Genomic DNA, 25,659 nt, shown 5'->3' with positions numbered 1-25,659 from the left:
TGTAAGCAGGAGACCGATTTTCCTCTCCTGGGTCGGGAATCGCCGGGAGGGGCTCCTCTCTCGGCAGCTTCCTTCCTTTTATGCCCTTGGAGCTGGAGGTGGTGCACACGGCTCCCCCGCTCCTCAATTAATCCCTACAACGGCCCTGTGAAGAATTATTATTATTATTATTAATTTTCTATTCCGCCCTGGCAGCATAGCATGCATTCCATGATAACCAACAAAAGTAATACCCCGCCTGCCCCGTTTCAATGGCCAGGTCTCTCTCTCTCTCTCAGGGAGTGGGGATTCGAACCCTCATCTCCCAGGCTCTCGCCCTCCTTTGATCCTCGCAGCCCCATCTCTCAGAGGTCAGGCTGAAGGAGAAGGCGAGGAGGCGCCCAGGAGCTTTTCTGTTGTGAGCCGCCCTGGGATCTTCGAGGAGAGGGCGGCATACAAAGTAAATCAATCAGAGAATAACAATAAGGGCCGAGTGGTGGGGATTCGCACCCTGATCTCCCCCAGACCCAAGACCGGCACTCTAACCATTAGGCCACACTCCCCTCTCCAGCCCTTAGCCCAGACAAGGACACGGTCGGAATTGGATCTCCCGACGGGAGTCCGGAATGGCCCCATTCGGACCGCGCGAGGGCTGCTCTACCCTTTCTCGCCTCTGTTCTCTCCGTGCGCGCGGTGCCTGACGGGAATAGTAGTTTCGCGGAGGGAGGAAGAGCGGGCGCCGCCGATGACGTCCGCTCCGTCGCCCTGCGCGCCTCCCGGCAGGCTTTGCAGCTGCCGGCGCTGGCAGAGCGGCGCGAGGCGGCCAAGATGGCGGCTGAGGAGGCGGCGGCTCGGGCGGGCGGGCGGCGAGGCAGCAGGTGAGGCGGGCGAGGGGCGAGGGGCGAGGGGCGGGCGAGGGGCGGGCGGGCGGAGGGCGGCGGGCCTCCCCTTCCCCCGAGGGGCCCAGGGCGCTCTGCCCGTGCTCAGAGGCGCCCTTCTCCTTCCCGGCGCAGCGGAGCCCCCGCCCTGGACAGCCTGGTGTGCCGCCCGCCGCTGACGCCGGCGCTCTCGCCGCGGAAACGGACCACGAGCCAGTCCAAGACGGAGCCGCCGCTGCTGCGGACCAGCAAGCGCACCATCTACACGGCCGGCCGCCCGCCCTGGTACAACGAGACGGGCACCCCCTTCAAGGAGGCCTTCGTCATCGGTGAGCGGGGGGGGGGGGGAGGGCGGGAGGGAGGGACCCAGGCGTCCGGCGCCCACGGAGACGGCAGGAGGGGGCTGCCAAGCCCAAGCGGAGCGTCTGCTCTTCGGGCCGCCCTCGCAATTGCAGCCCCTGCTGGGCTTTGGGGCGCCTTCTGCAGGGGGAGGGGGGGCTGCAGCCCGGTGCAGGCGGGGGAGAGGCTGGAGGGATGGGAGACCCCACCCAGCGCTTCCTGCATTTGCCTGCAGGGTGGGGGGGAGGGGGCCAGCTCTTTTCGGGGGTCTCCCCCCTCCCTTTGTTCCCTCTTGCCTGCTGAGTCACCCGGTTGCTTCCTGGCAGTCAGAGCGGCACAGATGACTTCCTTGGGTGGGAAAGGTGACTCCTGCATTGCAGAGGGTTGGGCTAGATGACCCTTGGGGGTCCTTCTAACACTACAGTTCTGTGATTCTGTGGGTGCAGCTCTCTCCCTCTTGCCTTGGGCTGAGATGTGGCTCTTGTGCCGCAGAAGAGCTGGCCTTGGATCATCTCCCCCCCCTGGCAAGGCCACCGGAGCCTCTTGGCTTGCCCTCTGTATCTTGGGGATGGGTTGCCTCACGGTCCTCCCTCTCTCTCAGGCTTGTGCGGTGGAAGTGCCTCGGGCAAGACCACGGTGGCCAACAAGATCATCGAAGCCCTGGATGTGCCTTGGGTGGTGCTGCTCTCCATGGACAGCTTCTACAAGGTGGGTGGGGTCTCCTGCCCAGCTCCAAGCCCAGATCTGAGGGGGGGGGTCCCCTCTGCCTCTCTGATCCGCCCCTCCCTCCCCCTGCGCTCTCCCAGGTGCTGAACAAGGACCAGCAGCAGCTGGCTGCCTGCAGCGAGTACAACTTTGACCACCCCGATGCCTTTGACTTTGACCTGCTGATCAGCGTCTTACGGAAGCTCAAGGAGGGCAAAAGTGTCAAAGTGCCCGTCTACGACTTCACCACGCACAGCCGGAGCAAGGAGTGGGTATGTGGGGCGAGACTGGGAAGAGGGAACTGAGGCCCCCTCCCTCAGTCTTTGCTGCGTCATTCCCTCAAAGCCCCAAGGAGCTGTCCGTGAGGCTGGGCGGGAGCCACAAACGGACCTGCGCTGTATTCCGCAGCTGCAAGGAGTGGCGCAGTTTGCTTGCGTTTACCTGAATCTGAAGTCAATTTGCGAGGGGAAGCAGGGAGCAGAAGCAGTGGTTCTGCAGTCAGGGCTGTTTTGAACCAAAAGACAGCTCTGCAGATGGGTGGTGTCCATGAGACACTGCCAAGGTGTGCTGCTGTCTTCCTGCTGCTCTGGTCCCTCACAGCCGTGTCCCCCGTCTGTGTCTGTGTGCCGTTGCCTGTGAAAGAGACGCTGAAATGCATTTGTTAAAAACAGGCCACTGCTGCAGCTCTGCTTGGGCCCAGCTACAAAACACTGCTCTGAATTCCCAGACTTTGTGTTGCTTCTGAAGCCCACTTGGGGTGAGGAAGGGAGCTCTTCTTCTGGGCTGCAGCCTCCGGGAAGGCTCCTCTATGTGTGATCATCATCCTGGCATTGCCCCTCCTTTCACTGATCTGTGGTGATTTATTTATTTCCTGCCGTTGAGGATACAAATCCTTCCAAGGTGGCATATGACTAAAGTCAAAATACGATGATAAAATCAAAGTGGCTGTCTGGAATTATAGTTCATTGTGGTCCTTCCCAAAGGAGTGTGGGTGTCCGTAGATCCTGGCTGGAGCTGGGGGGGGGTGTTAAGCTGGTGGAAGAGGAGATTCCGGTGTGCAGAACGTTGCTTTTTTTGGTTGGATGGACAGCATATTATTGAGTGCTCAGCAGGAGGGTTAATGCTCTCTTATCAGCACCAGCAGCCTGAGATCCCTGAAGAGAACACAGAACAGGCCTTGTCTGTTGGTGCTGCAGGGACACCTTCTGGGGGTGGGGTGAGCGGTGGGGGTTTGAGAGCAGAGGACAGATCTGTCAGGCATACGGAGGGAAGACACGCCAAGCAGAGCCGCTTTTGTTTTGAAATCAGTAGCAGAGGCTGCCCACCCCTTTCAATGAATATCTCCCCAAGGATGGTGCGCCAACTCCTTTTGTGTGTGTGTCTGTAGGGGTGAAGGAATGTGCACACTCCCATGTGCGGCTTTCCCTGTGGGGGTTCTTTGCCCCTCTGGGACCCAGATGTGCGTGGGACGGCAAGGCCCAGGAGGCAGGCTGGTGGGACTGAGTCTGGGCTCTCTTGGGAGGGAGAGGTTGCCTTCTAGCCTGGAAGAGGCCAGCTGACCATCTCCTGGGTGGCTTGAAAAGAGGGTGGGACAAATTCACGGAGGGGAGGGCTGTGGGCTGCTTGTGGGTTTCCCTCAGGCAGCTGTGGAGCCACTGTGAGAACCAGATGCTGCAGTCGATGGGCCCCCATTTGGTCTGATCCAGCAGGCTCTTCTGAGGTACTTATGGGTGCTGGGTGCTCCCCAGTTAGTCTGATGCATCCTTCCTCCTCCCTCTGCAGAAAACCATATATGGGGCCAATGTGATTGTGTTTGAAGGGATCCTGGCCTTTGCCAATAAGGAGCTCCTACAGGTATGGAAAGAGGGGGTGTTCCAGGCAGGGGCTACCTTACAGTGTCTGGTTTGTGGGAGCCCCATGCAGGAGGCTGCCTCCCCAGGACCCACATTTGGGCTCGTCAGAGGGGGAGGCCTCCCCACAGAGGCCTGAGCCTCCTGCCCTCTTCCTCGTGACTCCTGCAGCTCCTGGACATGAAGGTGTTTGTGGACACCGACTCGGACATTCGGCTGGTGCGGCGCCTGAAGAGGGACATCATGGAGCGCGGACGAGAAGTGGCCGGCGTCATCAAGCAGTACAGCAAGTTTGTGAAGCCAGCCTTTGAGCAGTACATTGAGCCCACCATGCAGGCGGCGGACATTGTGGTGCCGCGAGGTGAGGAGGGGAGGCCCACGGGGTCTGCGCAGGAGGCGGCTTTTTTCCCTGTGTCGCGGGAGGGTGTAGTGTTGGGGGATGCTGGGAGATTCCTCTGGGAAGGGGGGAGGTGCTGGGTGGGCAGGATCTTTCTCCCCTGGACCCCCCTCCCTCTGTACTCAGGCTGGCTGCTGCACTCCTTCCTGCTCTTAGTTCTTTGCACGGGAGTCACCAATCCCAGTTTGCAGCTGCCCCCACTCAAACCTTGAAGGCGGAATTCAGAATTAAACCTCTGCTAGGTTTCTGCAAGGCGTGTTGAGGCCTCCAACTGGGGTGGCTCTAAATGAGGATCAGGCAAAGGCATGGGGAGCAGGTCAGGCTCTCGGTGGCAACAGATGAGTTGGCTGTGGAACAGAGGCCCCTTGCCCCTGAATACACCTTGGCTGGAGATCCTGTTGGGGGGGCGGTCACTCTCCTCTCCTGCATGTGGGCATCTCAAAGGCCCATGTCTGGCCCCTGGGAGAACAGAATGCCGGGCGGGATGAGCCCCTGGCCCACTCTCAGATAACTGCTGTAAAGGAGAGAGCTCTCAACTGCATTATATAAAGTATCTGCCAGTTGGGTAGCACAATACTTTACAAAACCATTCCCCCCGCCCCCCAATCATAGGAGCCCTGAAAAATCTCTGGGAGCTTCGTCAAGGATTGATCTAATCTCTGAACCAAACAGAACCGGTTCGTGTACTGGGCAGGACCCTCTGCTGCGGCCAGCAGGGGCCAGAAGGTCACTGTAGGCATTTCAGAATATTTAGGAACCCGTCTGCAAAGCATCTTGGGATTGTGGAAGCAGGAACTCAAGATGTCCTGGTATCCCGGGAAGGAGAAGGGGCCGGGCCAAGATGCCACATGGGCAAAGGAGTCGACCTCTCTCGCCTCAAGAGATGGACCTTTAGCCATTTCTCCATTGCTTCACACCACTTGGAAGCATGGTCTAAGCTGGTGCCCAGGGCCTCTCCTCTTTTAAAGCTGTCTAGGTTGGTGGCCATCGCTGCCTCCTGTGGAAGGGAGTTCCATAGTCTAACTGTGCCCTGTGTGAAGGAGTCCTTTTATCTGCCTTGGATCTCCCGGCATTTGGCTTCCCAGAGGAGGAAGTGCCAGAGCGCCAACTCTGCCCTCCCTGCCCTGTTGGAGCAAGTGCGCCAAAGTCTTTCTGACAGCCTCCTCTCCTCCCCCTTTGCTATTTCTCCAGGTGGGGAGAACTTTGTGGCTCTGGATCTGATTGTCCAGCATGTGCACAGCCAGCTGGAGAAGGTGAGGAGGTCGGGGGGGGCTATGGGGGGGCATGGGGACCTGTCCCCATTGCTGCAGGGTGGTCCATAGCCCCGTGCGGTCACTCTTCCTTCTGGTCATCACCCGCTTCTTGGCACCTAGGTCTGTCCTGCTCTCCTCACTGGGTGACCCTCTGGTCTCGGCCTGGCCCCGGACCCTGGGCAGGTGCCCCCTGAATGAGGCTCAGTCCCGCGCTGGGCTGTCCCCCAGTGATTGGGCCTGGGAGGTGGGAAGCCTGGGGGGGCAGAGCTGGGGGTGTGCAGTGATGGCTGTTCTGTGTTTCTCTCCACCTCCCCCGCCCCCCCTGTAATGACTCTGCTGCCTCCCGCCGTGGGCCACTCCTGCCACCACTCAGCGCGAAATCACGGTCAGGTATGACGGCGGCCCTGAAGGAGCAGAGCTTGGACCCTCGCCTCCCCCCCCCAAAAAAACCCCCTTCCTGGTGCTTTCCCAGCCACTCAGCAAGCCAGCCAGCGAGGGAGCAGGGGGGAGGGCTGGGCCCTGCAGCCAGGGGTGGGGGAGAAGGCAAGGAGGGGGTGCAGGCTGTCTGGGGAGGGGGCTAGACCCACCACTTACTGGGGCTGCGTTGTGCTGCCAGGCCTTTCTGGCTGGTTCCCCCGGGGAGCATTCTGGGTTGGGCTGCCCCCTCTGGCAAGTCACCTCCACCTGCTTGTCTTTGGTGGGGCTGCTGATAGGCTTCCCCTCTGCATTCCTGGGGGAGCTCCAGCCCTCTTGGGGGCGCTTCTGCTTTGCCAACCCCCCTCCCTGCTTTTTGAACCCTGCTTGCTGGGTGGCAGCATCTGTGTGGACCCTGCATTGCAGGGGACTGGACTAGATTGTACGAACGATTACCTGTTTGTTGGCTAAATTTGTTAGTCGCTTTATCTCACCCAAAGCGACCTGCAACCACCAGAGCAACGTTCTCCCCTGCCTTGCCTTGTCCTTCCTGGCTGCTGGAGGGGGGAGAGAGGGGGAGGAGCTGCTCTGGACCTTTCTGCAGTGGGGTGCAGGGGGAGATGTCGGCTGCCCCCTCGCCCGCCTGGGTCCTGTGGGGCACTCGTCCTCCGCTCCCCCTCCTGCCACCCCCCTGCACCTGGCAGGAAGCCGCTGCCCTCGTTGCCCTCCCCCTAACACCCTGTCTGTCTGTCTGTCTGTCTGTCTCTCTTCCTTCCCTCCCTGCTGGGCCTGGGCGTCTTCACCAGAGGAAGCTGCGCTGGCATATGTGAGGACACTTGGTCTCCTTTGGCTCTTCCCCGCTGCGCCTCCCGCCCCTCCCCTGTGTCTTGTGCTCGGTTTTGAGTGGGGCGGGGTGGGGGGAGAGGAGGGGCAGGGCAGAGCGGAGCTGGTGGAGAGGAAGAGGGACAAAGTGCGCCTGACTCCTCTGGGCAAGGACCCTAGGGATGGGGGGCAAGCGGGAGCCTTCACCCTCTGGCAGAGTAGTGCAGTGTGGCAAGGAGCCCCCTCCCTGCTGGGAGACGAGGGCAGCCCCCTTTGCCTGCTTGGGAGTGGGGGGGGCAGTGCTGGAAACTCAAGATACATAAGCTAGGCGCTAAAAGGCTCCGTAAACTAAGGTTGCAGTTGCCAAAACTGAATGTCTGTTTGCCATTTGGGGACCAGGCGGCTTGAAAGTTGTCTTTTTCAATATGGTTCCTGAAATTCATTCTCACTGCACAGATAAAACATAGCTGGTAGAATTCTGCAGGATGTGTTGCTAGAGTGTGAAAGCAGTCCAGACCCAGGATTCCCCAGGCAGTGGAGATGTCAGGCGGCATCCTGGTGTCTGGGCATCTTCACTTGGTTGCAAGCAGCCAATAGCCAGGTGCAAAATGCGCCTGGAGAAATTCTAGCGCTGGCACGGGGTGGAGGGGCTGGGAATTTGGACTTCCAGTGGCAGGGGGATCATCCAAGAACTCTCTAGAGTGGGAACAGTAAGGGGGGGTTCTTTGAGGCGCCTTGGGGTGGCCCCACTTTCCCCCCTGGTCAGGGCATTGAGGGATGTGAGCCAGGCGAGGCGGAACTGCATGGGGAGCAGCTGCCCCTGTCCTGTAGCCGGCCAGCCGACCCCTTGCTGGTGAGCTCTCAACTTCCTTCTCCTCCTCCTCCTGCACAGAGCAGCCTTGGCCTCGGCCCACCAGGGACAGCCCTTGCCAAAGACCCTCAGTGTCCTGGACAGCACACCCCAGGTCCGCGGGATGCACACCATCATCAGGTACTGGGGGGGGCCAGGTCTGAGAGGGCTGGGTTGAGGGGGCAGGGGAATCGGCACTTCCTCCTCTGATGGAGTTTTTGAAGCAGAGGTTGGATGTGTGGGGTGGATGAGTAGGAGAGGATCTTTTATCTAGTAATGATCCTTTCACTTGTGAGAACACAAATACCTATTTCAGTAGAATTAAAAATAAGCATCTATCCACCTATGAAAACTATTAGGACACGCTTGCATAACTTTTTAGAACAACTATGATATCCAAGGATGTTTTAGGGAGACTTGGGTTATCTTCTCCCTCTTAACAAAAAGGAGTCACTCAGATTAAGTAAGAAAATACAAGGTTTACTCACGTCATAGTCTTGCCAGGGCTCAACATTACAGTGACGAAAATCAGGCAGGCAGTAATCCTTAGACGCCACAAATATCCAGATCCAACTGGAGATTGCTTTCCGGAGGAGAGCAAAGAAACGTCCTTCCCCATCACAGGTAGGAAAAAGGGCGTGGAGATGGTTTCTATGGTTCCCCTTCCTGCCAGAAAGGTTGAGAGGAGATGCCCCCATAGAGACCCCTGTCTGGGACTATCTAGCTGTCACACAACTTGCGATTTGGCTGCAGATCCTCCTGCAAGACGGGCACTTTTTAGGGAAGGTTACAGTTCTCTGATTCTGACGCTGTGCCAAACCTGCCTTCTCCCCCCACCGCCTCTGCTTTCCCCCTCAGGAACAAGGAGACCACCCGGGATGAGTTCATCTTCTACTCCAAGCGCCTCATGCGCCTGCTGATTGAGCATGCCCTCTCCTTCCTGCCCCTCAAGGTGCGTGCGCCTCCTGCTCCCATTGTTGCATGGCAGGAGTGGACTAAATGGCCTTTAGGGGACCCACCCAGTTCCAGTTTTGGCATTCAGCACGCCACAGGAGCCCCTGGAGGCAGCACAGCCACTCCCAGGGTGGGCACGATGGCTGGCTGGCAGGTTGGCAGCTCCTCCTGGCGGGCAAAGCCCAAGAGCCCTGGTGCCCCTGCAGCGCCTGCCGGGCTCTCCTGCCTCCCGCCCACCCTTGTCTTCCGTGGCCTTTTGCAGCCGGTGACGGTCGAGACACCGCAAGGGACGGTCTACGAGGGGAAGCGGTTCCATCGGCAGCGGGTGAGTCATGCTCCGCACACGGAAGGGTCTCAGGCTCCGCTGGGTGGGAGATGGCTCTGGCCGGCAGCCAATGCGCAGGGCCTCTCTGCAGGAGCTGCTGCTGCTGCTGCTGGGTCTTTGGCCTGAGCCCTTGCGCTGCCGAGCTGTGGGCTTCTCCCCATTGGACGTAGGGCAGGGGCGATCCTGTGCCGGGCGCTGAGAGTTCCTCTGCTTCCTCCTCTCCCAGATCACAGGCGTCTCCATCCTGCGGGCGGGAGAGACGATGGAGCAGGCTCTGACGGCCGTCTGCAAGGACATTCGCCTGGGCAAGATCCTCATCCAGACCAACCACAACACGGGGGAGCCAGAGGTAGCGAAGGGAGGGGGCTGGCGGGAGGGCAGGGGCCGCCTCTCCCCACAGCTAAGACTGACCTGCGCCCCCTTTCCTCCCTCTCCTGCAGCTGCACTACCTCCGGCTCCCCAAGGAGATCAGCGAGGACTACGTCATCCTGATGGACAGCACAGTCTCCACAGGGGCAGCAGCCATGATGGCCATCCGAGTGCTGCTGGTGTGTGGGGAGACCCTGGCACAGGGGGGAGCTGGTGGGGTTGGGAGCCCTGCGTGGGGCACAGGAACAAGCAGGCCTTAGTGTTTGCTTGTGTTGTTGGGGGAGGGCAGGCAGGCGATGGGGAGAGGTGCCTAGAGAGTTGGAAGGGGTCCCCACGAGTCATCTAGTCCAGCCCCCTGCCATGCAGGAGGGAGTTTGGAGGTGTGCCTGTGGAAAGCAGTGTCTGCCAGACACAGTTTGGGGCCCGCTTGGCCGCTGGCAACGCCCTCTAAGTGATGATTGCTATCTGTGCACTGGAGGCGGCAAGTCTAGAGGACCCCTGGGGGTCCCTTTCAACTCTGTGTCTCTCTGCCTCAGGACCACGATGTCCAGGAGGACCGGATCTTCCTACTCTCCCTGCTGATGGCCGAGATGGGGGTCCACTCAGTTGCCTACGCCTTCCCCCGGGTGCGCATCATCACCACAGCCGTGGACAAGAGGGTCAGCGAGGAGTTCCACATCATTCCAGGCATTGGTGAGCAAGAGCTCTGCTGGGGGGGGGCGGGCAGGGGCATCGCCTGCTCCTGAGCGGCCCCCAATTCCCGTGGAGGAGCAGAACCAGCTCAAGGTGGGGGGCTCTGTTCCCTGTCGGAGAAAGAAGCCACTGCCCCGGGAGGGAGTTCTACGGTTCCCCGATGGGCTGTTTCAGTGTTGCCAGATCCCTTGTGGGCTGGGAGGGGAGAGAACTCTTGTGCTCGGATCCTGCTTCCTGGTTTGCTCCCATAATGGGTGTCTGGTCGGCTGTTGTAAGAACAGGATGTTGGCCTAGATGAGCCCCTGGCCTGGTCCCAGCAGACTTTTCTTACGTTCTCATGGAACCTCCATGTCTAGAGGAAGTCTATCTAGATTCCTGGGTTCTTTGGGGGTGTTTGGTGAGAACAAGAGGCTGGACTTGATGCCCCCCTTGGGCCTGATCCAGCAGGCTCTGTTCTCCTCCCTCGCCTGCCTCTGTGACCCCTGCGGCTTGCCTTTCCTCAGGGAACTTTGGCGACAGATACTTTGGCACCGACAGCACCCAGCCCTCCTGGTACGAGGGAGACTGCATGGACTGCTGAGCTGGCCTCGCTTTTCGACAGGGCTGGGGGGTGTGGAGGGAGCTGGACCCCCTGCACCGCCAGACCGTGTGGGCGCTGCTGTGACTGCATGCCTTTCTCCCGGGGAGGGGAGAGTGCTGCCGCCGCCACTGCCCTCCATCTCCATATTTATTGGGGTCCTTTCTTCCTTGCCAGTGCTCTGGCTGCTGGCCCACCCGGGGCTAAAGTGGCTGCAGTGAGGTTCGCTGCACTCCTTGGCAGGGATGCTCCCAGCTCGAAGGGACCCCCCTGCTCCACCCTGTCCTTGGGACCCCCCCACGACTCCCCCTGTGCTGCCGGGGCTCAGGGCCAGCCGGGCTGTGCAGGAAACGTCCCTGGCCGCCTCTTGCCCTCGGAGCCAGCGGGCCGTGGCACCAGCCGCCCCACTCCCTTTCTCATGCCTCCACAGGCAGGTGGACCTGCACTCCAGAGGCCTGGGTGGGGGGGGGTCCTCCTCTCCCACCCCCGTCCTTCGCCTAAGGCCAGCTGGCCAGCCTGCCTGCCTTCCTGGACCTCCTTCTCCAAGTACTGTACGAATCTGCCTTCTTTGCTTTTGTACGTGATAATAAAGACCAAGAGTGGCTCCTTCTTCTCCCCTTTTTTAATTGGGGGAAGGGGGGTCTGTAGAGGGGAACACACTGGGGGGTGGGGGGCTCTGGGCTTGTTCAGATTTGCCCCGGCTGGGTAGATAGCGAGGGGGTCACTTCCTTCAGCACAGCGTGTTCAAGGTGCCACTCTCAGCTTGAATGGCAGACTTCCCATTTAGAAGCCCATATAATAAAACAGGCGACTCCTGTATAGTATTATGTGACGCCATATAATAATACAAGTGTGAAAATCGGAGAAGGGGGGAGCACCCTTTGAATGCTCTCTCTGCCGCTCTCTCCAAGGATACACAGTACCAAAATTATCCACAACTCGAACTGAGGCTCTGGGGCTGGCTGGACTCTCCTTCCCTCACTGAAATCCCCTTCAGACTCTGGGGAGGGTCTCCTCAAGAGCCAAGAAGGCTTTCTAGCTCTCTCCCTCCATTTCTGGGTATGGATTATATTATTTAGTGATTTCCCAGTGCCGTGCATATCTTCTTCTTTGGCGATCCCTCGTAGTCGAGTAAGATTGGCTTCCATAAACATGGTTTTAACAAGGAGTCCGTAAATGACTGTGGAGGCCAATTCTGGATCCACATGTCCTTCCACAGTGGGGACATTGGTTTCCGGGCGGGAGCTGACCACAGTGAGGGATTACCAAGCGTGCCTTCCTCTTGGCACGTTTCTCCCTTGCGTCCCGAGTTCGAGCGTCTTCAAAGCCCATGACCCCTTTGGTCAAGGCTGTTCTCCAACAGGAGCGCTTGCAGGCCACTGTTTCCCAATTGTTGGTGTTTATACTACATTTTTTAAAGATTTCCCTTGAGAGAGTCTTTAAACCTCTTTTGTTGACCACCAGCATTGCGCTTTCCATTTTTAAGTTCAGAATAGAGTTGTTGCTTTGGAAGATGATCATCAGGCATCCGCACAACTTGACCAGTCCAACAAAGTTGATGTTGAAGAATCATTGCTTTGACACTCGTGATCTTTGCTTCTTCCAGTACACTGGTATGTTCATAGATGCAGCTGCACACAAGTGGGCAGACATCTGTGTACCAAAATCTGCAATGGGAAAATACCTTTTATTATAAGGAAGCTCAGCCTCCAGCCTGACGGAAGAGAAGAGCTTTTCTGGTGAAGGATTTGGATGATGCAGTCCTGGAAAAAAAACTAAGTGCCCCATTGAAGTCAGGAAATCCCCCTGGTGGTGCTAGACTCCCACTGCCCCTGAGGACTGAGCAGGTGGTCTGATGGGAGTCCAGTAACCTCAGGCTCCCCCCCCCAATTAAAGAAGGATTGGGCAAATGGGTGGAAGTGAATGTCCAGCGATGGTGGAGGGAAACCTCCAGGCGACTATTTCAGTGTGTTGGGGCTGCCCTTGAAGACAACTCAGAAGATTCCTGCCTGGGGTTCCCTGCAGAGCTCTCAGGACCTGTTTCATTTCAAGGCCCAGTTCAAGGTGCTCAGTTTTTAAAAAGACATAATGCAAAAAACATCAATCATACCGATACAAAAGGAAAACTATAATAGATTGGAGGGGAAGGAAAGACCCAACATTAATTCCTGGGATTTTTATACTCACAATCGAAGGCATTGAGAAATTGCTTTATTATACAGTCGTATTTTCAAAGTCGAACGGAATCTTGTCCCAGAAGTCCGTTTGACTTCCGAAACATTCAGAAACCAAAGTGCAGCTTCCGATTGGCTGCAAGAAGCTCCTGCAGCCAACTGGAAGCCCCGTCGGCTTCCAAAAGAACGCAAATCAGAACACACTTCCGGGATTGTGGTGTTTAGGAGCAAAAACGTTTGAGAACTAGGCTGTTTGACTTCCTATACAGTGGTGCCCCGCAAGACGAATGCCTCGCAAGACGAAAAACCCGCTAGACGAAAGGGTTTTCCGTTTTTCGATGCGCTTCGCAAGATGAATTTCCCTATGGGCTTGCTTCGCAAGACGAAAACGTCTTGCGATTCCCCCCCCTTTTTTCTAAGCCGCTAATAGCGCTAATTCGCTAAGCCGCTAATAGGGTTGCTTCGCAAGACGAGAAAACCGCTAGACGAAGAGACTCGCGGAACGGATTATTTTCGTCTTGCGAGGCACCACTGTACCCATAGATCTTAGGGTGGTTAACAACATAAAATCACAATATAAAATACAGAAAATACTTTATCCTAATCTTGTAAAATATATCGTCTCCACAAACTTAATTGAACCCTATTTTTAAGTAGTGGGGAGTCTATGTTCTATTTCTGTTCTACTGACGTATAGCAAAAACAATTAGAACAAATAGTGTAACAATTGTCTGCCTTAGGGTCATCTACGCCAACCCCTTGCAATGCAAGAATCGCAGCTGAAGAATCTCAGGCAGGTGTCCTTCCAAACTCTTGCTTAAACATCTCCAATGAAGCTCACCCCTCTCTGAGGTTGCTGGTTCTCACTGCTGCTTGTGGGAGGGAGTTCCATAGTTCTGTGTGAAGGAGTTTCTTGTTTTTGCCCTGAATCTCTCAATCTTTGGCTTTCCTGGATTTCCCCCTTGGAGTTGGCACTGCTGCAGCTGCCCCATAATATTGCATTTGTAAGAACTCTCTAATCCCCTGCCTATTGAGATCAAGCAAGCACCTTCACTGCCCTCTCTTCAGCACCGGCTAAAAACATTTGTGCTTGGCTCTGCCCACCCAGGTGCTTAGGAAGATGAGGTACTTTTAATCTGTTTTAGTATTTCAACTTTTGTATGTTTTCTCTTCAAGTAGCCAAATCTTTGAGCTAGTGATGCGTGGTTGTGAATTTCTTGGCTTACCAAGAATTGGGGTAAACCAAAATACAAAATCGGTGTATGAATTTCATGAATCAAGAGACCCGCCCTTTCCCCTCCCCTAAGCCGAGCGAGCTCTTCTTCTCCTTCTTCTTCCTCCTCCCTCCTCCTCCCCTTTCCTCGGCTGCTCTCCCTCGGCATCCGGCGCCGGAAGCGCGGAAGGCGGCCTCCTCCCTCCCTCTTAGCGCGCATGCTCGCGGCCCGGGCTGCTTCCGTGCATGCGCAGTGCGGGCGCCTGGTCGGTCCGGGTCGCTCGGGCGCCGACCGGGAAGCGGAGGAAGAGGAAGACGAGGGGGAGGAAGAAGAGACCCGCCTGGTGAGCCCGGGGGGGGGGGCGGGCGGGGGGGACCCCGGGCCTCGCCTCACGCGCCTTCCTCGTGACGTCACGCCCCGGGCATTGCGTCACGCGGAGGCTTCCGGGGGGGCGAGACATTCCGCCCCCGGGCGGGGGAGGGGGGGCCGGGGCAGCGGCGTCTCTCCCTCCCCGCTTGGAGGGCGGCCTGGCCGGGCTGGGGGGGGGTGGGGTGGGGGGTCCTCTCTCCCCTCCCCTCCCCCCCCCCCGTGGCCTCGTTTCGGTCTAATCCGGCTCAGCCCTTCGGCCTCGCAAAGCCAGATCAGGCGGGCTTAGCCGGGCGGGCCGAAGGGGAAGGAGGCGAGGGGCGGGAGAGCAGGGGGGGGAAGGGCGCCTCCTTCTTCTTCCCAGACGGGGGACCCGGAAGCCCCTGGGAGGAGAATATCGAGAGGCGAAGCAGCTCGGAAGCCCGATCTTTCTTGACTGCGGCAACGGGGTCCCCGAGGAAGGAGGGTGCAAGGCCTTCTCGAGACATTTGAAATTGCCCACCCCCGAAACAGCACCCACACATCACAGAAAGAGGTGGTCGCCAGCAGAGATTGGCCTAGCTGTCAACGTTTCCCTTTTTTAAAGGGGAATTTCCTTATTCTGAATAGGATTCCTGGCAAGAAAAGGGAAAAGTTGATAGCTATGGAAATTGGAGTGTGTTGCTTCTCTCCTGTCTGCCAGAATAGCTGATAATGCCTTCCTTGGTTGCCTTTTCTGGGTAGCCTGGCCATTTCTTGGAGACGGGCAATACTTAGTTCCTGAAACTATATTGAGAGTGTGCTCAGCTTCACAGATGCTTGCCGGACTGTATTTGCAGAGAGGTGCACGCCCAAAGTCCAAAGGCAACCAGAAAGCTTTCCCCATTTCCTTCCTCCTTGCAGAGAAATATTTGCAGTCAATTTGGGAGAGTCAAAATGACTCCAGAATTGCTCTCCTGTACTATTTCAGGCACATGGTTTATATGCTTATGTATGTGTTTGCCTTGTGCATTTCTGAACATTTAATTTATATATATAAGACCTTAGAATTCCTGTAACAGGCAGTTGCCAGGCTGGGGGCAGCTGGTGTCCATCTGGGCTGCCCTTCGCAGGAGTTGCTGCCGCCAAGGCAAAGCGGGATTGGGGGGGGAGTGACCCCCTCTTGTCTCCCCCCCACCCCTGAGGGAGCCAAGGCACCAGCGCAGCTCCGGCTCAGCCTTTGCCTTCCACCCCCTGGGGCCCACCAGCATCTTGTGGGGCTTGGCATGGGGGCAGCTGCCCTTCTCCTCCCCCTCCACCCACACTTTAAAACCTCTTCAGAAAGAAGGTTTTCCGCATGTGTCGTCTGTGTTTATGGCACTTCTCTTCCGCCTTTTTCTCCAAGGAGCTCAAGGTGGGGGGCGTGGTCAGTCTTCACAACAGCCCTGTGAGGTGGGCAAGACTGGGAGAGAGAAGGAAACTGACCCCCCAGGTCACCCCCAGAGAGCTTTGCGGCTGAGTTGGGCCCTGGGCCCTAGTGACTCCTCCCCAGCCCAACTCTCTAACCACTACACCGCCAGAAAATACTCCAACAGGGGTTGGAAGTTGCATATTATTACAAAGGCGCATGTAAACACAGAATGGTTTCTTAGTTTTTCCCCCATAGATGCATAGAGCTGGAAGGGATCCCAAGGGTCATCTAGCCCACCCCGCCCCCCAGCACAGGTGTTTTTTCACCCCATGTGGGGCTCGAACCCGTGACCTTTAGATCAAGAGTCCGACGTTCTGCCAACTGAGCTGTTCTTGATTTTATCATCTTAAGCTTATCATCTTACACCACCACACTCCGTTTTTTATCCTCCTGTAACGGAGGAGTGTTTGATCTGCTGGCTGGGTGCCCCCCCTGACCCTGCCCAGCCCCTTTTCCATGCCAGGGTCCCTTTCCAGAGCAGCCAAGGCTGTGCCAGGCAGAGGGCATTTGCCAGCTTTCTGTCTGTCTGTCTGTCCTCATGCCTCACCCCAGACTGGGCCTGAGGTCTGCTCTTTTGGGGGGAGTGGGCAGGAAACCCCCCTGCTCTTGAGAGTGGGAGGGAGACCTGGCTGGGCATGCATCCTGGGACGGGGGGGTTAGGGTCTCTTCCTCACACCCCACCCAGAGCGAGGTGATGCTGTTTGTTGAGGTCACTTGGGCTCCACTGCCTCCCACCCCAGTGTGATCTCTGGAGCTTGTTTGGCCTTGGCCAGGGGTCTCCTGAGATCTGGGGCCAAGCCCAGCCCCTCGCTTGTAGAGTCAGAAGGGACCCCCGAGGGCCATCTAGTCCAGCCCCTCGCAATCCCTGACCCAGTTCTTTTGTGCTACTCAATCTAGAGCAAGATGGCGGACGCCGGTCGGCCGCAGCGGAAGATGTCCCGGGCCGGAGAGAGTTTGTACTGCATCCTGGGCCTGGAGAAAGGGGCTTCCTCTGAGGACATCAAGAAGGCGTACAGGTGAGCTTTTCTCCTCTGCCCGAAGGTGGGCTTGCAGGGGCTGCTCCCACTCTGCTCTCCTCCTGCCCCCAACCACATCTGGCTTATTCCTGGTGTGGAGTCGGAATTCCCATTCTGGAACGGATTTGAATCCGTTAATTCTTTTTATTTCCCCTCGGGCTCCGCTTGCCCCCAACCCTGCCGCCTTCCCCTTTCAGGAAACTGGCCTTGAAGTACCACCCGGACAAGAACCCGGAGAATCCCGAAGCTGCGGAGAAGTTCAAGGAGATCAACAACGCCAACACCACCCTCAGCGACGAGAACAAGCGGCGGATCTACGACGAGTACGGCTCCATGGGGCTCTACGTCTCGGAGCAGTTCGGGGAGGAGAGCGTCAAGTACTACTTCCTCATGTCCAAATGGTGGTTCAAGGTGGGTGGCTGTCGTCTGGGGGGGGACCAAATGCCCCCCACCCCTGGGAGATGCAGCCGAATGTGTGTGTGAAGTGTGTGTGCGTGAGAGAGCACCCGTATGGGTGTCCCCCCCCCCATGTATTCCCACACACACCAGCCAGAAGTTTAGGACCTTTTGCTGGAGTTACGACATGTGTTTGTTATGAATTTGTGCTTTCTGTTAGCCGTATGCCCATTGGCCTGCTCCTGACCACAGATTCATCTCTGCTTATAGGATTAATCTGAATGCCATTTCGTTTTAAACACCCTTGCAATTGTTACTATCTTTCAATCTGTATTTCATATTTTGGCCATCATACCTGCTAGTTCAACGTATTCTATTAGCTTAAACAGCCGTTGGTCCTTTGTCAGGAAGGCTTTCTCTTCCCACATTTTTGCATACAGTATTTTTGTGGCTTCTATACGCAAGTATAGAAATAGGTTTTGAACTTTGTCTGGTATTTCCTGACCTACTATTGCTAACAGGAATGCTTCTGGGGTTTTGGGGGGGGTGTACTTAAGCATCTTTTAAAATTTTTCAGATACAGTGGAACCTCAGTGTTCGAACGTACAGTGGTACCTCGGGTTAACTTAATTCGTTCCGGAGGTCTGTTCTTAACCTGAAACTGTTCTTAACCTGAAGCACCACTTTAGCTAATGGGGCCTCATGCTGCCGCTGCGCTGCCGGAGCACGATTTCTGTTCTCATCCTGAAGCAAAGTTCTTAACCCGAGGTACCATTTCTTGGTTGGCGGAGTCTGTAACCTGAAGCGTATGTAACCCAAGGTACCACTGTAATCCGTTCCGGAAGTCCATTCGAGTTCCGAAACATTTGAAAACCGAGGATCAAAGGGCTGGCAACAAAATCCATTGAAAAAATGGAGAAATGCGCCTCGGAAGCCGTTCGACTTCCAAGGTGCATTTGAAAACTGAAGCATTCACTTCCGGGTTTTCGGTGTTCGGCTTCTGAAATGTTCAGCAGCCGAGATGTTTGAAAACCGAGGTTTGACTGTACCATTTCCCATATTTTTTTGCGAATTTGCATTGCTGCCACATGTGAATTAAACAGCTCTCTGTATCTGATCATATCCAACACAAATTTGATCCTCTTTTATACATTTTGGTGAGTTTTTTGGGTATCATATATCATTTTACTGGGTGTCATGTGCATCATTTTTTGAATGTTTTCCCTAATTGTGTAACATGCCGAAAAAATTATCACGTTTTTCCAGTTTTTCCCATGCTGAAATTTCTATATTGTACCTGAAATCTGATGCCCAGTGAATCATCGCAGCCCTCACAATCTCATCCTCAGTTTCCCCTTGCTTTGTCGTTTCTTTCCTAATATGGAAAGAGAATCCACCACTTTCTGAGGTTGGGGAATCGGGGAGTGGGAGCCGCCTGGAACACTTTCATGATAAGGGTCTGTGCCGGGGTCCAGAAAGTTCACTGGGGGGTATAGATTATATACAGTGGTACCTCGGGTTACAGACGCTTCAGGTTACAGACTCCGCTAACCCAGAAATATTACCTCGCGTTAAGAATTTTGCTTTAGATGAGTACAGAAATCGTGCGGCGGCAGCGGGAGGCCCCATTAGCTAAAGTAGTACCTCAGGTTGAGAATAGCTTCAGGTTAAGAACGGGCCTCCAGAACTAATTAAGTTCTTAACCCGAGGTACTGCTGTATTATGGTTGCGCCAACTGTATCGATGCCATGCTGTTTAGTAATAAGCCACAGGGCAAGTTCTGGTGGCCCTGCGCTCCTGACCGGCCGCTCTGCCCCTCTCCGCAGCCCCTGATGGTGTGCTGCAGTTTGATCACCTGTTGCTGCTGCTGCTGCTGCTGCTGCTTCTGCTGTGGGAAGTGCCGCCCCCCAGAGGAGGAGGAGCCCTACAAGTACGTCAACCCCGAAGACCTGGAGGCCCAGATCCGTGCCGAGAACGAAGGTATGACTTTGAAGGAGGGGGCGGGCTTTCTTTTTCGCTGGCTTTGGGTGCTGACCCTTTGAAACTACAACTAATCCAGAATGCGGCAGCTAGACTGGTGACTGGGAGCGGCTGCTGAGACCACATAACACCAGTCCTGAAGGACCTACATTGGCTCCCAGTACGTTTCCGAGCACACTTCAAAGTGTTGGTGCTGACCTTTACAGCCCTAAACGGCCTCGGCCCAGTACACCTGAAGGAGCGTCTCCATCCCCATCGTTCAGCCCAGGGTCTCCACCAGGGTCCATCTCCCAAGGGCCTTCTGGCAGTTCCCTCCCTGCGAGAAGCCAAGTTACAGGGAACCAGGCAGAGGGCCTTCTCGGTGGTGGCACCTGCCCTGTAGAACACCCTCTCATCAGATGTCAAAGAGAGAAACAACTATCTGACTTTTAGAAGACATCTGAAGGCAGCCCTGAAGTTCAGGAAAGCTTTTAATGTTTGATATTACTGCTTTTTTATTATTGTTCTTGGTGTTCTGTTGGGAACTGCCCAGAGCGGTTTTATTTTATGGAGCGGAGTCCGTGGGGTCTGCATCTTTGCCAAGGGCCTGGAGGGGGGAATTGCCTGCTCCTGGGCCAGCCTTTGGGGGTCTCTTGACGGCAGCTGTGCTTGTTTCCTTCCCAGCAGGCGGCGGAGAGGCCATCCGTATGCAGCCCACAGCCAGTGCCTCCTTGCACACCACAGACGAGACACAGCAGCCGCACAAGCCCTGACCCGTAAGCAGAGCGGGCGCCCTTGCCAAGGGGGGGGCAGCTGCAGGGGGAGGCACTTCCTGGGAGGGGAGGTGGGTCACGTTGGAAAGGGACCCCAAGGGTCATCCATTCCAGCCCCCAGCAATGGCAGCAACCACAGCCGAAGGTGGCTTTTCCTGCAATCCCTGCGGAAGCTGCTACTTCCCAGGACTTTTGGGCAGAAACACCCCACACAGAAAGAGGCCTGTCTTCGCCTGGCTCCGAGGGCTGAAGCCTTTGAAGCAGCTTTGAGAGGGGTGGGATGGGGAGACGAGGAGCAGCCCTTGCCCAGCAAAAGGCGGGTCGGTGGGTCTCAGTTGGCCATTTAATGCCCAGCTCACGTGGTTGGCATGCCTGGCACAGATCCAGGCGAATGACGCAGCCAAACTGGGTGGGTCAGGTGGGAATCTGCAGCAGGGGCTCCATAGTTTCATAGGGACCCCCAAAGTCATGCAATGCAGGAATCTCAGCTAAAGAATCCCGAGCTTGCAGCCCCTTCCTCCCCTACCAGGAGGGTTTGGGGGCTGCTGGGGAGGGGCTGGTCTCTTGCCCACTGCTTGGCAGGGGCTGCTGTGCCAGACAAGGCCATGCTCAGGTCCTGAGGGTGCTCTTGGGGGTTGGCAGGCTCTCTGGGGTATGCCAGCCGTGGCTGCGGGCATCAGAGGGCACCCCGGCCTCTCTCTCTCTGTCTCCTGCTTTCCCTCTTTTGCTTGCAGAGGAGAGGACTCGGGGTGACGCTTGGCTTTGGGGGCTCCTGGCCAGGATGGCTCTTCTCTGGTTCGGCCTCCTCAGTCGGAGGAAGCGACGCTTGTACCACCAGTTACCGGAAACTGCAGGAGAGGAGAGTCTCTCTTGCGCCCGGATACTGCTTTAGGGCTTCCCAATGGGGCCCCTGTGAGAACAGGGGACTCAGAGGGCCCTTTGGGCCTGATCCAGCCTCCAGGCTCCCCGCAGGTTCTGAGATCCAAGCTGCTCCTCCAGTCATTCTGCCAGGGGCCCTCACCCCCCCTCTTCTCTCTTCCCTGCAGAGTTCAGCTGACGGTCAGAGCACAGCCCCCTGTTCTGCAGCCATTCCAGAGACCACCCTCAGGCCCACATGGCTGAGTCAGGCCTGCCGCTGCACTGGGGCAGAGAGACCCCCAGCCCCCACCCCGGGGGTCCTTGCCAAATGCAGGGGGGCCACATGCCTGGCCGACCGCCCCACCGTCATTGGGAGTCTTCTCAGGGAACCGGCCGAGGGCACAGCGGAGGAGGAGCAGGAGGAGAGCAACTTCCAGCCTCGCAGGAAGCTGGCGGGGACCAGAGTGGTGGCCCCCCTCCGGTTTAGGGCTGGCGGAAGATGTTGCCAGCCCACCCGCTTTTTCCGGACGCTTTCTGGCCCCGGCTCTCTCCTTGGCCAAAGGCTCCTGCTTCCCAAGGCCAGGCAGCCCCTGGGGGCACGGCTGGGGGGTTGTGGGGCTCGCCGGCCCTGCCCCCCTTCTGCCCTGTGCCAAAGTGCATTTGTGGGGCCAATGCAAGCGAGTCCCTGCCCCCCTCCCTGGCTGGTGGGTTGGGGGGCTCCCTCCCCCTCTGCCCTGAGCTGCAGCTGCTCTGGGTGGATTCAATCACTGTGCGGAGGGAGCCTGGTCCCCCCCCAGCTCCCTCCCTGGCCCTGCTGTGGGGCAGCCCCCTCTTGGGCAGGGCCCCTCTCTCCACACTGTGACAAGGAACTTCTCTAGGGTTTACGGACACAATTAAATGTTTCTGAAGGAAGAAGCTGCTGTTTCTCTGCTGTCAGTCCACCTCTGGGGCGTCTCACTGAAGGGGCCCCCCCAGGGTCACCGAGCCCCTCCCCCCGCAATGCAGGAATCACAACTGAAGCATCGCCGACGGATCTCTGCTTGAAAACCTCCCAGGAAGGACAGCCTGCCGCCTCCTGAGGGAGCTGTGGCCGTCAGGAAGTCCTCCCTCAGAGCGCAGTGCTCCTCAAGGAGCCCAGGAAGACGGAAAGTCCAGGAGAGAGAGAAGGAACTCCTTCTCCACAGAGGCAAACAATGGATCTCACTTCCGCAGGAGGTTGGGGGACAGACGGGGTCGCAGGGCAGCAACTCTCTCCCCCAGCCTGCCAAACCCAGCTGTCCCCCCCCCCATCCATCCAAGGAGGACCTGGGTGGCAAGGGTGGGAGTGGGGTGGAGAGGGGAGGCGCCTGTGGGGCAGGGACATGGGGAGATCAGGGGAAGAGAACAAAGAGCCATGGGGGAGGCTTGGCAGCCCTGTCCTTGCCAAGACTGAGTATTCGACCCATTAAGTATTTTTGGAGCCTTGATTTAAGGAGAAAAGAAGACGGCCCTCGAATCCTCGGCAGGCCTGGCAGCGATGCTGAGTGGGTGACTTGTCAGGGGCCCACAGCGTCTGGCTGGCCTTGGTGGCCACCCAAGGGTGTCGCTGGTGGTGACAGTGGCCTGCAGGCCTTTCGCTGGACCACGGAGAGGCCTCTTGCCCCTGGCCACCCTTCCCTGCAGCCATACTTTTTTATTAAAAATAATAATACATAAATGCACAGTATTTAATTTTCAGCGTCTCTGGCCTGGTTGTGGGGAGAGGTACTCCAGCTGCTGTCCAGGCAGACGAGAGCCCCCCCTCCGCCATCAGTTGGGGGAATTGCAAGGAGCCCCCCTTGCTGGCCACAAGCCCTCCTCTTGGGGGGGCAGAGCGGCCTTTCCTGAGCATCCAGAAAGCGCAGGGAACCCCCAGAGGAATAGCCTGCAGTGTTGCCTTGGGGCTGCCTTTCGCTCATTCACACACGCAGAATCCCAGCCCTCCTCAATGTTTCTTGCTCTGCACTGACTGGGATCCATTGTGTTTTGCCGCTGGATATCTTGTGCGGAATGTTTGCAGCCTTTGGGACTTTTTACCTTAGAGAAAAGGTGAGGAAGAGGTGACACAGTCGCAGTTTATAAAATTCTGTGCAGCGTGAAAAAAGTGGTAGGAGAAAAATTATCATAACAGTAGGAACTCGTGGGCACCCAATGAAGCCGAGTTGCGGAAGGATTAAAGAAAGTCCGTCTACATGCAGTTAACCTGTGGAACTCCCTCCCACAGTGGCTGGAAACCTCAGGAGGGGAGAGTTGCTCTTCTGCATGGATTCTGCTTGCGGATTTCTCCTTAAAGTCTTCTGGTCAGCCACTGTGAGTACAGGAGGCTGGACTAGAGTGGCCTCCGGTGTCCTGGTCCACCAGGACTCGTCTTGCACTCTTATTAGGACTGGTGATATATTGATACATCATCCCAAACCAGTTTGAAGCTCCTGTCATGATACCAGTTTCATACTTTCAGACCTGGTAATATATCGCAAATCATGGTGTCTGTGCTATGCAAAAATCACTCTGTGGGAGAAACTGAAGGCAGCCAGGGCTTCTCTCCATTCCTGCAGCCCCTGTTAGCTCTTCCCGCCTGATGCAGGGGGGCCAGCAAGCAAGTCCCAAAGAGCAGGCACTGGCAGAAGTCACGATGCCGGGAAAACGGAAGGCAGCTAATACCTCGCCATGGCTCCATCCTTCAGACATTGTCATATATCAACCTATCACAATGTTTAGCTGGTGATAAATCTCAGTGTTGGGATCCAGACATGGGAGGAACCCTATTGCTCCAGGGTGGGGCTTCCCATGCAGGCGACCCCCTGGATCAAAGGGTCTCGGGCAGCCGAGCTGGGAAAAGACCCCCTTCTGCCCAGCACCCGGGAGAGTCGATGGCCTGAGTCTGTGGGAGGCGCCTCCTGCCGTATCTGCAATGGCTTTTCCTTCCAGATGTTTTGGATCACAACCCCCATCAACCTCGGGCAGCACAGCCGTAAGATGCAGGGGCTCCTGGGAGTTCTAAAATCTGGAGGGCGCCAGGATGGCAAAGGCAGGCTTAGCTATTTCTTACATATTGACATGATTCTCCACTGAGGTTCAGGGCGGCGGGTGGTGACTCTCCTCAGCCACTGCTCACAGAACAGGACAATCAGTTGCATGGCCTAGACTCAGGGAACGGTAGAGCTGGAAGGGGACCCCAGGGTCATCTAGTCCAACCCCCTGCAATGCAGGAATTGCATTAGCTTTTGCAAAGTGTGGGGTGATCTTCATTCTCCACATCTATGTGTTGTTGTTTTTATCCTTCCCGCCTTTGGATTATTCATTCTGGATCTGGGCCCACTGAGCTGCTCCTTCAGATGAGCATCAGCCTGAGCCCAGCCTGCTGTTGAGGCACCTGGAGTCCCAGCCGCGGACTGAGCTGCCGCATCACAGCACTGACTCACGCTTAGCCTGGGTCGGCTGGAGACCTTGGGCTCCTCCTCGCAAGCTCTGCTGCCAAGGCAGGCGTCGCTCATCCCTCATTTGTGCGTCGGATTCATCGTACCCAAATGCAGAACTTGGGAAATGCTTTATTCATGGCTGACGCTGGTGGCTGTGGAGAGATCAGCCCCCCGCCTTTGCCTCCCCCCACCTGGAGACTATTACGGTGTAGCTGAGCAGTTGGGGGAGTGAGTGGGGCTGGCTTCCAGGGGTCCAGTTTCAAGTCAGCCTTAAGGAACACAAGACAAAGAGGGAGAGAAAAGGCAAGTTGGGGGGGGGGCAGGGAGAGAAATAAAAGCACAGCATTTTCCAACTTAAACCGAGGCTGAAAAAGCAGTTGAGCTGGTTTCATGATGCCTGGAAAAGAAGGACCCTCAGCGCGCCCAATTCTTTCACGATGGGGCTTGACTTGGAGGAGAAACAGCCCCAATCCCCCCAGGTCAGTGAAGAGGGAGACCAAATATTCCCTATTTGCAGGATGGCAGCATGACTTTCATGGTGTTATTTATGGAGAGGTGGAGAGGCAAGAATCCAATTGGAGAGGATACACACGCAACGCAATGCTGAGCACATTGTTAATTTGTAGAAGTGGCTTTAAGAGGCGTCTGTCCGTCTGTCTGTCTGTCCCTCCCTCCCTTTCTCTTTAGGGCCTGCTGCAAAAACCCTGTGCGCATTGTGGGTGGAAGCAGAAAGAGGGGGCCCCTGAAGGGAAGCTAGAGGGTTCATGACAGGGACGGATCACAGGGACTTCCTCTGATCAGACCCACAAGATCTTGGCAGGGGGCATCCCTTGCACCACACCTCTGAGGCATCTTTGCTTTACAGCATTTCTGAACTCAATATTAAAAGGTGTCTTGGGTGCTGTACCAATATGCATATATGAAATCAGGAAAAAATAGGATAAAAAAGAGAAGAACCAACAACCTCTTAATAACAGGGGTCCATATCTTATGGGTCAGGGGAAGCTGTGGGCAGGGGGGAATCCCTGCCTCCACAAGATGCCCGAAGTGACTGGCAGAGGGTGCTTCACCTACAGCAGGGGAAAGGGTGTTCCGTAATGCAGGAGCAATCGTGGGAAATGCCCATTTTCAGGTCACAGTCCAGCCATGCCAGGAGTGACATTTCCCCAGATGGTCCCAAGTTCATAGAATCATATAATTGTAGAGTTGGAAGGAACCCCAGGGGTCATCCAGTCGTACCCCCGGCAATGCAGGAATCTCAGCTAAAGCAGGTGGACAGCCAGCCTCTGCTTAAAAACCTCCAAGGAAGGAGAGTCCACAACTTCCCGAGGGAGACTGATCCACTATTGAACAGCTCTGACTGTCAGAAAGTTCAGTACTTGATGTATATGTTGGCAGCATGACTTTGTAGCTGATGGGCAGCCAGTGTTGGTTCCCTCAGCAGGGATATCCCTCAGGGATACCTGCAAGCCCAGGTGCTCCACTCAGCAACCTGTTGTGAACAGCTCTGTGATCTTCAGATGAAGGGGGGGCATATGAATTTAATTATTATGAATAATGATAACCTGACTGCCACATTCTGCATCTGATGCAGCTTCCAGACCAACCCCAAGGGAAGCCCCACCTCGTGCA

At 56.5% G+C, this 25,659-nt stretch overlaps 2 protein-coding genes and 1 long non-coding RNA gene across 4 annotated transcripts; 2 read left to right on the top strand and 1 right to left on the bottom strand.

The window, feature by feature from the left end:
• The first annotated feature begins 756 nt into the window (after positions 1-756).
• LOC310759308 (uridine-cytidine kinase-like 1) lies at positions 757-11,013 on the top strand. Its single transcript, XM_083606285.1, has 15 exons — positions 757-857; positions 993-1,186; positions 1,798-1,904; positions 2,003-2,173; positions 3,684-3,755; positions 3,923-4,112; positions 5,340-5,401; positions 5,775-5,791; positions 7,530-7,628; positions 8,346-8,439; positions 8,704-8,766; positions 8,993-9,115; positions 9,207-9,314; positions 9,672-9,828; positions 10,332-11,013. Exons 1-15 carry the CDS (start codon positions 808-810, stop codon positions 10,406-10,408), a joined length of 1,584 nt encoding a protein of 527 aa, XP_083462411.1. The 5' UTR covers positions 757-807; the 3' UTR covers positions 10,409-11,013.
• On the bottom strand, positions 7,956-12,833 carry LOC310759315. Its single transcript, XR_014546310.1, has 2 exons — positions 12,593-12,833; positions 7,956-12,072 (listed from the first exon to the last, which is right to left on the bottom strand). It is a non-coding gene; the product is annotated as an uncharacterized lncRNA (long non-coding RNA).
• Positions 12,834-14,036: 1,203 nt separating this feature from the next.
• On the top strand, positions 14,037-21,505 carry DNAJC5G (DnaJ heat shock protein family (Hsp40) member C5 gamma). 2 transcript variants are annotated; one of them, XM_083606295.1, is made up of 6 exons: positions 14,037-14,136; positions 16,486-16,604; positions 16,802-17,015; positions 18,827-18,980; positions 19,644-19,735; positions 20,779-21,505. In XM_083606295.1, the coding sequence occupies exons 2-5, from the start codon at positions 16,492-16,494 to the stop codon at positions 19,730-19,732; spliced, it is 570 nt and encodes a 189-aa protein (XP_083462421.1). In that variant the 5' UTR covers positions 14,037-14,136; positions 16,486-16,491; the 3' UTR covers positions 19,733-19,735; positions 20,779-21,505. The 2 variants fall into 2 exon arrangements, with proteins under 2 accessions (XP_083462421.1, XP_083462422.1); XM_083606296.1 differs by having other exon boundaries at positions 14,046-14,136; positions 19,647-19,735.
• The last annotated feature ends 4,154 nt before the right edge of the window (positions 21,506-25,659 follow it).

Source organism: Podarcis filfolensis, assembly GCF_964270895.1.
Source record: "Podarcis filfolensis genome assembly, chromosome: 3".
Lineage (NCBI taxonomy): Eukaryota > Metazoa > Chordata > Lepidosauria > Squamata > Lacertidae > Podarcis > Podarcis filfolensis.
Note: the sequence above shows the minus strand (reverse complement) of the source record. Positions and strands in the feature narration are given on the sequence as shown.

Coding starts and splice junctions, on each gene's coding strand:
- LOC310759308 (XM_083606285.1), top strand. CDS start 808: ATGGCGGCTGAGGAGGCGGCGGCTCGGGCGGGCGGGCGGCGAGGCAGC. Junction 3,756..3,922: donor CCAATAAGGAGCTCCTACAG/GTATGGAAAGAG, acceptor TGACTCCTGCAG/CTCCTGGACATGAAGGTGTT. Junction 4,113..5,339: donor GGACATTGTGGTGCCGCGAG/GTGAGGAGGGGA, acceptor CTATTTCTCCAG/GTGGGGAGAACTTTGTGGCT.
- DNAJC5G (XM_083606295.1), top strand. CDS start 16,492: ATGGCGGACGCCGGTCGGCCGCAGCGGAAGATGTCCCGGGCCGGAGAG. Junction 16,605..16,801: donor GACATCAAGAAGGCGTACAG/GTGAGCTTTTCT, acceptor TTCCCCTTTCAG/GAAACTGGCCTTGAAGTACC. Junction 17,016..18,826: donor TGTCCAAATGGTGGTTCAAG/GTGGGTGGCTGT, acceptor CCCTCTCCGCAG/CCCCTGATGGTGTGCTGCAG.